Source organism: Nestor notabilis, unplaced genomic scaffold (assembly GCF_000696875.1).
Source record: "Nestor notabilis isolate BGI_N333 unplaced genomic scaffold, ASM69687v1 scaffold24803, whole genome shotgun sequence".
NCBI lineage: Eukaryota > Metazoa > Chordata > Aves > Psittaciformes > Psittacidae > Nestor > Nestor notabilis.
Genome location: NW_009923707.1, coordinates 2,822 through 16,434, shown reverse-complemented (window position 1 = coordinate 16,434; position 13,613 = coordinate 2,822). Strand labels below are relative to the sequence as shown.

The window sequence follows — 13,613 nt, the reverse complement described above, 5'->3', positions numbered from 1 at the left end:
TAAAGCAAAGGCTGCCTGCCTCCTTCAGCCAGTGTGGCTGTTCTGCACAGCTAGCAGGGGCACCCCAGCAGCGTGTCCCTGTGTGCCCCTCAACAGCAAAGTCCAGACCCCTTTCCACTTACTTCCCTAATGGACCTTAAAACACAAGCAGCTCTCTGCTTCTGTGCCTGGGGACAGGCAAAGAGCTTGGGCTGCGGTGCTTGCTGAGCTCTGCTGTGTGTTGCCCAGCAGCTCTTGGGGTGGGCAGTGAGCAGTTTGCCTGGCTCATGTGAGCTCTGCCAGCTCGTGTTTTGGCTCTGCTGCATCCCTCCTAGGAAGCAGGTACCTGAGCTGCAGCAGCAGCTATATATAGTGCCTGCACCAGCGGGGCTGGCCCTGCCCACTGCGGCAGAGCCAGCTCCTCTGCCTGGAGGCAGCCATGGGGTGGGATGCAGCGGGCTGTCCACTGCCCTTCCTGGCCTGGCACTTGCCCCCCAGCCTGCTGCAGCTGGCTTTACAGCCCTCTGCAGGTTAATGTGCTGCTAAATGTGTGTCATGCTTGCTCTGCTGCATAAATACCTGCCCTGCAAACTGTTCCCTTCAGCTTTATGGACCCCAAATTAGTGAGCTGGGGGAGGTGGTCTTGTCTGGACGTAAAATCACACCATGGTTTGTGGTGGAAGGGACCTTAAAGCTCATCCAGTTCCAACCCCCTGCCACGGGCAGGGACACCTTCCACTAGACCACGTTGCTTCAAGCCCCGTCCAGCCTGGCCTTGACCACTGCCAGGGATGGGGCAGCCACAGCTTCTCTGGGCACCCTGTGCCAGTGTCCCACCACCCTCACAGGGAAGAACTTCTGCCTTATATCTAATCTAAATCTCCCCTCTTTCATCTTAAAGCCATTACCCCTTGTCATGGGGGAAAGTCCCTGGACACAAGTCCAAGAGGAGCACTGCTCTGCAGGTTTCCCTGTTCTCCCATCACTTCCCATTTCCCTGCAGAAGTTAGCCCTCAGGGGAGCTGGTCCTGTGGCTGGGCAGGGCAGGCAGCACTGCTCCCTGCATCCCTGCATCAGGGGCTTCCTGGGCAAAGGCAGCGTGTGGCTGCTAGCCTTGTGGTGCTGCATGAGTTAACTGTGGCATCAGTGCTGCTTTCATGCCAATTTTGGAGGGATGAGCTGCTTAATGAGGCAAAGAATGAAAAGAGCTGCTGTATGTGTGTCCCATTTGCATAGCCAACGGCAGGATAAATGTTCCTGCTCTGCAACACTGCTGCAGCTGCAGATGGCTCTGGATGCTGGGCTGTACACCCCACTACATGTGAGGGGCTAATTATACTGCAAGCATAGGGGTTGCTGGGGGCTGTCAGTCTGGGAGAGAGCCTACAGCTGCAGGAATCACCAGTTCCTGTTTCTCTGGTCTGCTCTCCTGGACCACAAGAACCAATGCAGACAGAAGGAGCTGACGTGGAGCAGTGAGAGCGCCCTGGGCTGCTGCAGTGGGCTCCTTGCCCCCCTTCCATGAGCAGAACTTGGGCTCAGTGCCCTGCACTCACCTGCTCTGCCTTGTCTGTTGGGGCAATGAACACTATGAACGGGGAGAGCTCGGCCGTGCGGACAATCTTCAGGGTCTGTGGAGAGAAGGATGCAGTTACCAGAGGTTTCCCGTGCACCCCATGGGGAGGATATAAGGGCATCCCCAGCCTGCCCTGAGCTGGGTACTGGACACAACCCCCACTGTGCAAAGCAGCACTCGCACTCTTGGTGATGGAGGGGGGCAAGAGACTCTGTGCGTGGCCCATGCTGGCCCTGCACTCCCAAGGCAGCCTGGCCCTGGCCTTGCTGTCACATCTAGGAGTGTGCTGTGACAGGGAATACCCTCACTGCATCCGTGTCTTGGGAATGGAAACGCCGCCCCAGCACTACCTGGCTTTTTCCTTTCTGAAGGGCAGGTGGGCAAGAGGAAGGCAGGGGCACAGGGACTTCAATTCGTGGCCACCCCATCCCCTGCTCTCCCTACCTGGGGCTCTATGTCCAAAATAGCAACTTTGTCCTGCTGGTGGATCTTGTGCACTGTTTCAAACTTGGTGCCAAACATGTTTCCCTGGTAGCTTCCAAACTCCAGGAACTCATTGGCTGAGATGTCCCGCGTCATCTCCTCGGTGGAGACGAAGTAGTAGTCCTTCCCATCCACCTCATTCTTCTTCTGGGGCCGTGTGGTGTCTGCGGAGAGAGGGGAATGGTGAGTGCTGGTCCCAGAAAGAACAGGGAACAGAGCAGAGCGAGAAGCCTCTGCTCTGGATGACCTGGGCATCCTGCCTTCCCTTGCTGAGCATGAGGCTAGCACATGGGGGCCATGTGTACCTCAAGACTTGGCTGTACTAATCCCCTTTTAATTCCTTTCCTGCCTGGGGCAAGTAGGGAACCCAGCAAACCCAGTGGGATGTGAAGAGTGAGGTGTCTTTGTAATACAGGTGGTAGCAACCCTGCAGCCATCTACTGGCAGGTTCAGCCCATGGGACAGCATCAGGGAGGCCTCCAACATCAGGGTCTTGGTGGCACTGGAGGAACAACTCCCTACGTCCCATTTGCTGTCAGAAGGTCCTGGTTTGAGGAGGTGAGAGGAAATGTGTCCTGTTCCCTCTGCCCTGGGTACTTACATGGAGGTGGGTACATGAACTTGTCCGGGTGGTTGCTGAGCAGAGCGTTCTTGATGTGGCTACGGCCCACGCCACTGGCCCCTGCAGACAAGGAGGGATGGAAGCTGGAGATGGGCTCAGAGAAGCCTGATGGGAGATGCTGGGGCCCCTCCACAGCTCTGGGTCTGAGGAACGGTGCAGAGCTCCTGCAGCCTTGCCCAGGATCTGCTCTCTGAGCTGGTCTGTGATGTCTTCCAGCCCTGGAAGTGGCTCTCCCTGCCCTGGGCACACTTACCTGTAGCTCAGCTGGAGAATGGACTAGTGCCCGCTGAGCTGGGCTGCCCATGCTCACAGTGCTGAGCACTTGCAGTGCTCAGCACCCACAGTTCAAGTGCTTGCTTTGGGGCAGCTGTGCAGACCAGAGCTGCTTTTAATCAGAATTACCCATAAAGATACTCAGGAGCTGTAAACTCCTGGATTAACTGAACCCCAGCACTGCAATGCAGGTACCAGACCATGCACAATGCTGTATGGAGTTCAGCCTGCTTGGTGACTGCTCCAGGTAGAAGGAATGCTCCCCAGAGCTTACTAAGGGCAACACTGCCCCAGCCCTGTACAGTCCTGGTCCCCCCACCAGGATCCCATGGCACACAGGACCTACCGATGAGCACCAGAGTCTTCCTCTTGAAGGCAGGCAGCCTCACCACCTCCTCATAGGAAACCACATCCAGCTGGTCAAAAACTGGAGCAGAGGAGAAACAAGAGTGGTCAGAGCTGGCTTGGCTGCAGCAGCAGAACCATGTATGTGTCAGAACGAAGCCAGCTTCTTGGGCAAATGGAGGGAGCATCAGGACTGGGCTGGGAGCTCATCCCTGCTTGGGGCGAAGGGCAGGTTGTGGAGGGCTATGGGGAGCTGGACCAGCAGCCACCAAAGAAGCCAGGGCAGCTCTCACACAGTGATTCAGCTCAGGGCAGCAGGACCTGGGAGCTGCACGGGGAGGCAGCAGGACACCGCAGGGACCTTGTTGCTGGGGGAGCTCTATTTATTTTGCTGATTTACAGCCTTGTTTGTTCCTGGTCGGGGCTGGTGGGGGGGCTGCTGGCCAGGCTGGGAGCCAGCACATCCTCAGGCACCCGCCTGGCACCAGGCGTGCTTAGCACAGGGTGTTCACATGGGTGCTGCGAGGCAGGGTCCCTGCCCCACTGGGGACACAGCAGTTGTGGGGAGCAATTCAGGCTGCTCACCAGTTGCAATCAGCAGCCCAGGGGGTTTGAGGCTCAGGAGCCCAGCCTCCCAAGGAGCTCAGTGCCAAGAGTCAGTGGTTGCCACTGCAGGAGAGCACAGGAGCTTGGTGCCTGGGTCCTGCATGAGCCAGCCCTTTCCTTGTGCACTGTAGAGCTGTGAGTACAGAAGGACTCTGGAGTAAAATAGTTGATGTAGGGTATTCTCCAAGGTCCCACTGACAATACAGCTGGGCCATTTGGTCTGACTCCCATGGAGAGATGGCTGGGGCTGGGGATGGAGCCCTTTGCCCCACTCACACTTACTTGAGCTGTGCTTGGCCAGGTATTTATCTTTGCACTTCTTCTTCTTCCCAAAGGGGCTACAGCTCGGGGATTCGCTCTGACTGGACTGGGTGACGCTCGCCACACGCCTGCCAAGAGAGGAGAACACCGTCATAGTCCATCCATCACCCCAAGCTCTAGGGGAGCAGAGGTATTGCCCCTCAGGTGTGCAAGGGTGGCTGCTGGGACAAGTAAAGGCTCACCCTGTGGCAGATGAAGGAGACATCTGCCTCCTTTTCCCAGCAGTGACACTGGTGTTACTCAACACATCCACACTCCTGTTAGCACATGGTCACTGATCCCACCTCCACTCCCAGCTCCAGACCAGATGCAGGCACCTACCACTCCTGCAGCTCCGGAGAAGGGATGAGTCCTGCTGACTCGGTGCAGGAGCCCTCCACCCGGCCCTGCCACCAGTTGCTGTCGTCCTTGTTTATGATTTGAATCACGTCACCAGTCTGAAACTTCAGCCCCGCTTCCTTGCAGGGGATCAGGTTGTCTTTCTTGGGGTCATAGTCAAACTGCGCCCTCATGAACATCTGCAAAAGAGAGCAGGCATGGGCATGTGGGGTGGCTGAACTTGGCTGATCCCAGCCCCACATTGCATCCTCTGGCAGTGGAGGGATGTCATCCCCTGCTGCTTTGTACACCCCATGAGGCCAGGTGGGGAGAAGGAGATGCACAAAGCCTTGGGGGAAGCTCTTGGGCATGGAGCTGCAGTGAGACATGCTGGGAGGAGGGAGGAAGGAAGGAGGATGATGTCTGGGCCCTACTGGGATCCAGTTAAACAACTGCTGCCTCTGGGCTGGCCTGCATGCCCCACAGCTTGCGCCTGGACCCTGACGTGTAGCTCCCCACTGCAGTGCCCCGGGTGCTGCACAGAGCTGGTGGGCTGAGCCAGCCGGAGAGGAGACCACTGAGGTGCACAGCAACTGGGGTCTGCAATGGGGTGAGCAAAGAGGAGCCATCAAAACTGGGGTCTGCTACAATCCCATGTCCTGGGGACCCCAGGGATGGTCACATCTCAATCCCCAGCACTGCGCACCCCACTGCAGAGCACAGGGCCCTCGGGGAGCCAAGGCTCTGGTGTCCTGTCCATCCCTGCTTACATCCGTCCTGGCTGCTACAGCATCAGCTACTCTCACAACATCATGTACATCACGGCTGCAATGGGAAACGAGCTGCTCCTGCTCCCCAGGCCACTGTGCCACCATCCTGGCGCTGGGCAAGCCCTGGCACCAGGAAGGCATGGGGAAGTGGCCCTTCCCTGTTCCCTCCTCCTTTGGGAGGGAGTCTACAGTGCCTGCTTCCACCAGAGCAGACCATCTGCTGCCTCCCCACGGCCTCAAGCCCTCCTTGGACTCTCACAGCCCCCGAATATCTTTGCAAGGTCAGGAAAGGAACAGCATCGTAGCGTTTTGCACATGGACCTTGTTTTCCAGGAAGGCTGTTCGGGAAGCACAGACTGTCAGGGAGCAACAGGGTGGATGGGAGTCCCCTGTCCCTGGCAGGAGGGCAGACCACGCACGTGCACCCGGTGTTTTCTGCACCGCCGCTTGTTCTCGGTGCCTGGGTGAATGGTTTCTCATCTGAGACACTGCTGCAGCTGCAGTGTGTCCCTGGCCCATCCGCCCTATCGAGTTGTTTATCCCAGAAATGTGAAGAGGCAAAGGGATTCATGTGGGGTGATGCCTATGTCCTGTGCTCAGATGAGACAGGCAGGACCTGGAAAGTCATCCTCACTGGGTAGGGCTGACCATGCTGTCCTTGTTCCACAGGAAAACAGTTTCCCACAGTAGGTCCTCCTTCAGCAGTGCTGCTGGAGGCACAGGGCCAGCGGGACACGAATAATAGTTCCCTTTCACTGCCAGAAAAGCAGAGCATATGGACCGAGCTGTGACATGAGATCTCTCGCAATGGAAGACAATAAGAGTGGAATCTCCTGTTGGGATAAGGACTGATGCTTGCTTTGAAAGCACTCTCTGGCACCAGGAAGCTGCCCATTAACACATCACACAAGAGACACACAGCAAGCACTGCCTGGAACCCTCTGCTCCACAAGCCCCAGCACCCCAAGACAGACCCAGCCAGGTCACTTTTGGAAGGACCCTCCCTTACACCCATCAGGAGTCAGCATCAGACAGCTCCAGGGCCAGCAAAGGGCCAGCTATTTGCCTGCCTGCTGCCAGCCCAGGTACCAAGCAGGTTCCAGCATGAGAAGCCTTGGTCTTTAAAGCCAAAAGGTTGTGGTTTATGCCTGGGAAGAGGCTGGAGGTGACCTCGAGAGCCTCGGGTGGTCAGTGCATTAGGATCCTCACAAGCAGCCCTGCCCCAAGGGACACTCAGGGGCCTCAAAGCGGCTGGTTACCAGGCTGCAGGGCAAGCCAGACGAGGGGGGTTCGTGATGCCGGGATCTGCACTGTCCTGCCTGCCAGGCCCTGAAATGAAAGCCATCATGGGGATCCAGTTGAAGGAGAAGTCCACTCTCAGCAGGGGACCACAATAAGCAGAGACACGGGCAGCCCGTGAGCTGACAGCACCATGGCCCTGGACACAGCAAGAAGAATAACAACTGTTGCTGGAAGGAGTTTGTCCCTGTGTCCTTCCCCGGGCCCGTGGCCAGTGTTGGGTGAGTCAGCAACTGTGGTCTTCTCCTCAGAGGCACCTCCTGCCCTGGCACTGAGCTGGCTGGCTCGGGCCAGGGAGGGCGGACGGACAGCAGGACAGGCACGAGCCTGTGCTTAATAAACAAACACATGCAAGGTCGGTTGGGCTGGAATGGGGACAGCGTGTGCTGAGCAAGACATGGAGACAGTTTTCACTTGTCACCATGTTCACATGTCACTTCTCCGGGCAAGAAAGGAGGGTCACAGGGGCGCCCCCAGCTCATCCCAGCACCATCCACCCTCTGCCTCTGAGCTCCTCTCCCACTCCTGCCTGTCCACGTTGGGGTTGGCTCCTGCACCCGGAGACAGGGCAGCATCCTGCATCCCAGCCACCACACACTGAAGCCTCGGCGGAGGAGCCAGCCCTCCCCTGTCCTGAGCATCCCGAGCCGCAGCAGGACCCCAAAGGCAACGCGAGGCAGTGTCACCGTGTCACAGCACATCACCCCCCGGCAGAGGCAGCACAAGGAGCTGCCTTCCTCCCCCCAGCGCTTCCGTCCTCCCACTCGCTGCTCACAAGCGCGCTGGTGGCGTCCGGACCTACGTCACCCTCCCTGCAGCCGCTGCACCAGCACCGGTGAGGTTGGGGAGCAGCCAGAGCCCCGGGGAGCTGCTGCCGCCCTGTAAGGGGGATGTGGCTCTAACGGCTGCGGCTCTGAAGGTGGCAGGAAACCCTCTGACGTTTCCTGGTGCGCAGTTGGGCACAAAAGCCGCTGCTCTATCGTCACCAAACACTGCACACACGGACCGCTGGGGCTCGGGAGTCCCGGCCCCACATTCCTGCACACACATTGGGTAAATGCATCCACACAGGGCTGAAATCTGCTCGTTTGCAGCAATCTAAGCACAGGATAGGACCCTTCATCCTCACTGGCAGCCATCTCCTGGTTCTTCCCCTGGCTTGGCACAGCTCTCTCCCCAGCACCGGTCCCCTGCGCTTTGCTCTGGTCCCACTCAGCCCGGCAGCCACGTCCCATGTCCCAGCACAGCCCGTGGGTCTGGAGGTTGCACTTACCTGGAGAGCAGGCAGGCGGCTTTGCTGGTTGGGAATGACTTTTATTGAGACCATCCCCTTGGTTTCTTTCTAGTGAACAAAGGAAGGGGAGAAAGAAGAGTTGGAGGAGGTGGTGCCTGGAGGCAACTGGCCTCTCGCTCCTTCCCTCCTGGTGACATTAGAGGCACAGCACTCCCTTGCCTATCGCAGGCCAGATGCACTGTTGCTCCACAATGAGACCCACATGGTCCTGTGGGTATAACCACATTCGGAGGCTTGGAGGGGCCTCCTGGGCCAACCATCCTTCGCAGGAGGCAAAGACAAGCTCCTCCTTGGAGCAGGGATGTCCCACCAGGCAGAAGAGGACTGTGGCACAAAGCTGTCTCTAGCAAGGGCCTATCAGGGTCACCATGACCTCAACAGCAGGAAAACAGCACCAAGGAGACCCATAGGAGATCCTCAGGACTGCCAGAGCAGCCAGCCCCTGGTCTGGAGCTGCACAGCAGCCTTGGCAAGCAGAGGTGGTTTCCAAGCCCCACGCACATCAGCACAAGTCAGGAACCCAGCCAAGAGCCTTCACTGCTGTTCTTGGGGGCCAGAAACAAGCAGCAAGCAAAGACCACCAAGGCTGTATAGAGACCTGGCACTTTGCTGCATCACAGCATTCGCCCCCTGCCACACCACACTGCTGCAGGTATCTAAGAGGGGGTGAATGCTGAGCCAGTGTGTGCATCTGCAGGCCAAAGGGGTCTTTCCTAGGGAACAGCCCTGCCAAACACAGATACCTACCAGCATCTTCTGCAGCTGGTCAACTGAGTGGTTGCTCACGCTCTGCCCATTGATTTCTATGATTTCATCACCCACGTGAAGGGAGCCTGCCAGCACAGGAGAAACATGAAAGTGCAGGACTGGACAGGAGCCACTCATCAAACCCAACACAGTTCCACCAGCCTTCTGACCCCCTGGGCAAGCTGTGGCCAGGACACTGCGGTGTTTGCCTGGAGCCTATGGAGCCACACGTATCACCTAAGCATATGGGACTAAAGTACAAGGCAAATGAATTCCTCCCCCTCCACCCAACACATACACTTCATCTAGTCTGAAGGTCATCAGGTTGCTTTCCACTGTGTGTCTTTCAGTGCTTTAGACTGACCAAAGTACCTGTTTCAACCCCAAGTACCTCCCCTGCAGCCAAATGACAGCCTCCTTAACAGAAGCAGTCTTGACTTTGTGTGTTTTCAGTTTATATACCCAGCCAGATTCCAGCCTCAGATATACTGCTATAAATATATAATACTTATATATCCTATCAATATAAATGATACAATCCAGTAGTGTTACTGGAATGACTCCTGTGTTATTTTGGCAGGCGTAAGCTCAGACTTCCCACTTGGATCCAAGGCTGGAAAAGGGACCTCTTCTTCTAAGCACAGAACATCTCATTTCCATGTCCCCTTGGCAAGACCCAAAACCAGAAAACAGCACCTATTTATTTCTTTTGGCACCTTCGTTTGGTCTGCAGAGCCAATCCACAGCCAGCCTGTCCCACTTGTGCACTTCAGGAGGGGGAAGAGCTTCCACTGCGGTCTCTGGGGTATGATCCATCTCTTGTTACACTGACCCCATCACGAGATGGAGACAGATGGTCTCCGGTTCCTTTTTGGGAGAGCCCTTCCCCCTATCCTTTATTTCTCCCTAAAGCCTCCGGTGTATTAACATGCCAACATGCAGACAGACCAGCGAGTCCCGAGTTCTGACATGTGCTAGCGGAGGAGAACAGACACAGATGTCCTCATCATGGGGGAAAGCCAGCAGTGCCGGGGGGCTGCCTTGTCTCTGCAGACGTGCATGCCACACACTGCCCCTATGAGGGCCTCGTTACCTTGTCTGTGAATCATGCCCCCGTGGAAGATCCTGGCCACCATGCAACTCTGCTTGTCGTTGAGCTTCAGCGTGATTCCCTGGAAGACAGGAAAATCCATGACTGCTTGCTGGAGGGGAAGAGCTCCCGCACTCTCAGCAAAGTCCTCTCCAGGCCCATGTCCACAATAGGCTGTGCCTGGTGCGAAGCTCCTGCAGCTCCTCTTGGCATGAGCACCACCACTCTCTGATGGGACTTGCAGGATCCAGCATCTTCATCCAATGGCAAAGGTCTCCAGCGATCTGCTTCCCCCAGGGCCAGCCTGTTGACACGGCTCTACCCTCCACCCTCCCCGCGGAAACACCAGGCTTTGGGACTGGGATCTTGCCAGCTCTCACCATGGGCTCTTCCATGACCTTTTCGAACTGGACGAGGCGTATCTTGCGCATCTCGCGGCTGCTGCTGTGGGCAGGGCTGCCCGCGGACACTGAGCCGTTGGTGTAAATGTCCTCAGTCACGGCGCCCGGGGACTGAGTGGTGGCCTGTCGGGGCAAAACAAACACTGGGGTTTAGGGGCTTGGGAGTGCCGGCTCCCTGCTGTGGGGCTCAGCTACTCCACGTTAGGGGTGGATGGGGTGCAAGTGGGGCACAGGGGAGGAGAGACCCATGGGCTGCAGGACAGGAAGCGCCAGAGAAAGACAAAGAGTTCAGGTTGGATCTAAGGAAGAAGTTCTTTACTGTGAGGGGGCTGAGGCGCTGGAAGAGGGTGCCCAAAGAAGCGGTAAATGCTCCATCCCTGGCAGTGTTCAAGGGCAGGTTGGATAGAGACCTGGGCAGAGCGGGCTAGTGTAAGGTGTACCTGTGCATGGCAGGGGTTTGGAACTAGATGATCTTAAGGTCCGTTCCAACCCAAACCGTTCTATGATTCTATGATTCTGTGAAAAAGCTTCACCCTTGAAGACGTGGATGTGGGCTTGATCTGCAGTTTTCCAGCCTGGGAAACACAGGGGGTAAGAAAACTTTGGGAAAGCTACAGGAACCAGAAGCCAGGAGTCCACAGCTGACCATCTTCTGCATCAGTAAGTCCCAAACACTACTTGTGTGTCGCAGCAGCACTCAGCCCACAGCTGGCTCGTTGCAGAGCATAAAGCCCAGGACAGATTCACCAAGTGAACGGAGCAGTTTGTGACACTCTTGAGAACTGGGGCCAAGCTCTGCTCTTGCTCAGCTCATAATCTTTACTCATCTACATCAATGGCAACTGAGCCGGTGCAGAGCCATGTCCACATCCAAGCACTGAAGGTAACATGCTCCCAGGCAATCCAGAAACTCCCTGTTTCCCTCCCCAGCTCCTAGCTACAGGCCAGCACTGGGAAACCAAGGAGGGGCTTTCAGCCATGGGGAAACCTCTGTTCTTGTCCAGTTTGCACCCTCGCTCCCCGCAGCGCCCGGGTTGGGAACCACAGCCAGCAAACCTGCGGGGACACCAGCAAGGTCCTCGCTGACCGTAGTCCTGCACCAGCACCGTGGCACGTTGTGCCCAGCCAGGCACAGCCAACGCTTCTCCTCGATGCACACCACCTTGCCAACGTCCAGCTGAGTGCCAGGCCCCTGGGCTCCAAGCCAGCGGCTGGGAAGTGGTATCCTGACCCCCCGTCCCGGCTTGCTCTCACCACCGCAGGCACCCAGCCCAGAGCCAGAGCAGAGGCTGCAGCCCCATTGCTGCCAAGGTGCAGCCAGGCCATGGGGAGGTTCATGTGGATGTAACTGGGGTGAAAAACATTTGCTGGTGGGGTGCAGCCACGGCACTGAACCAGAACAAAATCAGCTTAGGTAGGGATGTGCCAGAGCACTGTCAAGCTGAGACCAGCCCTGTGCAGTGGTGGAAAGCAGGGAGGGAGCCAAGGGCAGAGGCAGCAGAACCAGGACTAGCCAGGCCAGAGGCACTGGTAGAGAGGGATGGACCATGGGCACTGTTGCAGCTTTGATGTTAAGCGCTGGGGTGCCTGGGCTAGGATGGGAAGGGTGCAGGGAGTCGTGTGCCCACACTGCAGCAACAGGGACGATGTGGGATTTATTTTTAAGCCAACTACTTATAAAAGAGCCAACCAGTCTCCTCTTCAGAGGAAAAAAGGCGACCACGTGGGCTCCAGCTGCCAATGGCTTAAACATGGAGGAGGAGGAGGCTGAATCCCAGCCCAGATCGCCTGGGCAAGGACTCACAGCCCCCCAGCCTGGCTTGCCAGCCCCAGCAGGGCACGCTGCTACTGTGCCATGTGCAGGGCAGAGGGACAGCTCCAGCAGTGCGGTGCCCAGAGCCAGCCCTCTGCTGAGCCAGCGACTGGGAGGAGGAAGAGGAGGATGAGGAACTTCTCCAGCCTTGCCCGAGGCCAAAGTGCCCGTGAGGTGGTTTGAGTCAGCACAGATCACGCTTGTCTTGGTCAGGCCTTGGGAAAGTGTTTCACCCTGCGATCCCTGGCTTCAAACCTCCAGGCTCAGCAGAGCCCAATGACCCAGGTCCCAGCACAGCCTGCTCCAGGGGTTGGGAGTTACTGTCCCCACCATCCCTGCCAGCTGAGCCGCCCTGCCCTCACCTTTGCTTTTTGCTGAGAGCTGGAGAAAACACCCAGCCCTCGACGCTGACGCAGCACTATTGTCACCCTGGTGACTCCCAGAGAGCAAACCTTGTCACCAGACACTGCCTGCTGTGCCTGGGGATGGCCACCAGTCACTCCGTGGCAGTTCTAACGTAGCAGGGTCCTCTGGCAACCTGCAAACAGAGCCACGCTGGGATGGTGTCAGCTTTTCCTGCCCGCACCGGGCAGCCGGTGGATGGGGATGGGAAAACGCCTGGCTCACAAGGAGGACCAGGAGACTCCAGTCCCAGTGTTCGGCATCTAGAAGCCACAGGACACGCGTGTGGCTCTCATGCTCCATGCACGTGAGCCAGCCGTGTCTATCACCCGCCCTGCACTCTTCCAGCAGCCACCGCACTCTTGTCTGGCTTGGCCCAGCATAGCCTGTGACCTCAAGAGCCTTTCAGTTCGTGCTGGCAGCCAGCCATACCCAGCTACTCAGGTTCTGCTCTGCAGGAAACATCTGCGAGCGCTGCTAAGAGCTGGCTCTGCGGCCACCAGCCACTGCCGGCTCCGAGCTGGTCACTGCTGGAGCCAGCCTGGGGGCAGGCATGGGGTGAGCAGGATGTGGGGCTGAGCTGTGTAATAGCACCCCGAGGGGCTGCTCAGCCCTCCGGGTGCCTCGCAGCTGGCTGCTGAGGGTGCAAATCCTCACGCACAAAGATGACAACGCAACCAGCTCCACGGGTCAAAGAGGTGCACCCCAGCTCCCTGCCTGCCTTCTCCTCAAGACCGCAAATCCCAGGGCAGAGGGAAGGGCACCAGTTCCCTGGGCAGTGAATTCCACAAGAAGGAATTCGATGCGTGTGGAGCAATCCTTGGCGAGGACGCGGGGCTTGGTGTCCTGTCCCCAGCGGGGTCACTCACGTGCCGGGGAGCTCCGGGTGTTGTGCTGGCTCAGCCGGGCTGTGCGCCACCGGGCAAATCAAACATTAACCGAGCAGCTTGTTTGCAGGAGGCTGGAGCAGCACTTGGGGGAAGCAGCCCCGCAGCGCAAAGGGCACGTTCGGTGGTTTGGTTCCTGGGCTCTCCTTGCTGCTCTGACCAAGAGGTTTCAATATCGGGTGGTCTTGGAAGAGCAGGGCTCCCTGGTGAGCATGGGGAGAAAGGTCAGACGCTGCTGGCTTTGCCAAGCAGGCCCCCAAAGTACAGCAGCTCAGATACAGGAGGGAATCGGGAGCTGGGATCCCCTGGGACTACCCTCTCGGCTGGCAGGAACACAGGCTCTGCTGTCCACAGTGAGCCACAGAATCCCAGCTCCCTCCAGGAATC

The 13,613-nt window shown here is 57.7% G+C and overlaps 1 protein-coding gene across 1 annotated transcript in view; it reads right to left on the bottom strand.

Moving 5' to 3' along the window:
• MPP1 (membrane protein, palmitoylated 1, 55kDa) overlaps positions 1 to 10,247 on the bottom strand; it is a gene marked incomplete at its 5' end in the record, with an annotated part of 11,176 nt that extends 929 nt beyond the window's left edge. Inside the window, 10 exons of the mRNA XM_010012291.1 lie at positions 1,536 to 1,610; positions 2,000 to 2,202; positions 2,640 to 2,720; positions 3,280 to 3,360; positions 4,167 to 4,273; positions 4,527 to 4,723; positions 7,866 to 7,934; positions 8,634 to 8,719; positions 9,727 to 9,805; positions 10,104 to 10,247. Coding sequence (XP_010010593.1) covers positions 1,536 to 1,610; positions 2,000 to 2,202; positions 2,640 to 2,720; positions 3,280 to 3,360; positions 4,167 to 4,273; positions 4,527 to 4,723; positions 7,866 to 7,934; positions 8,634 to 8,719; positions 9,727 to 9,805; positions 10,104 to 10,247 — 1,122 coding nt within the window. The remainder of the gene's footprint in view (positions 1 to 1,535; positions 1,611 to 1,999; positions 2,203 to 2,639; positions 2,721 to 3,279; positions 3,361 to 4,166; positions 4,274 to 4,526; positions 4,724 to 7,865; positions 7,935 to 8,633; positions 8,720 to 9,726; positions 9,806 to 10,103) is intronic.
• Between the last annotated feature and the right edge of the window lie 3,366 nt (positions 10,248 to 13,613).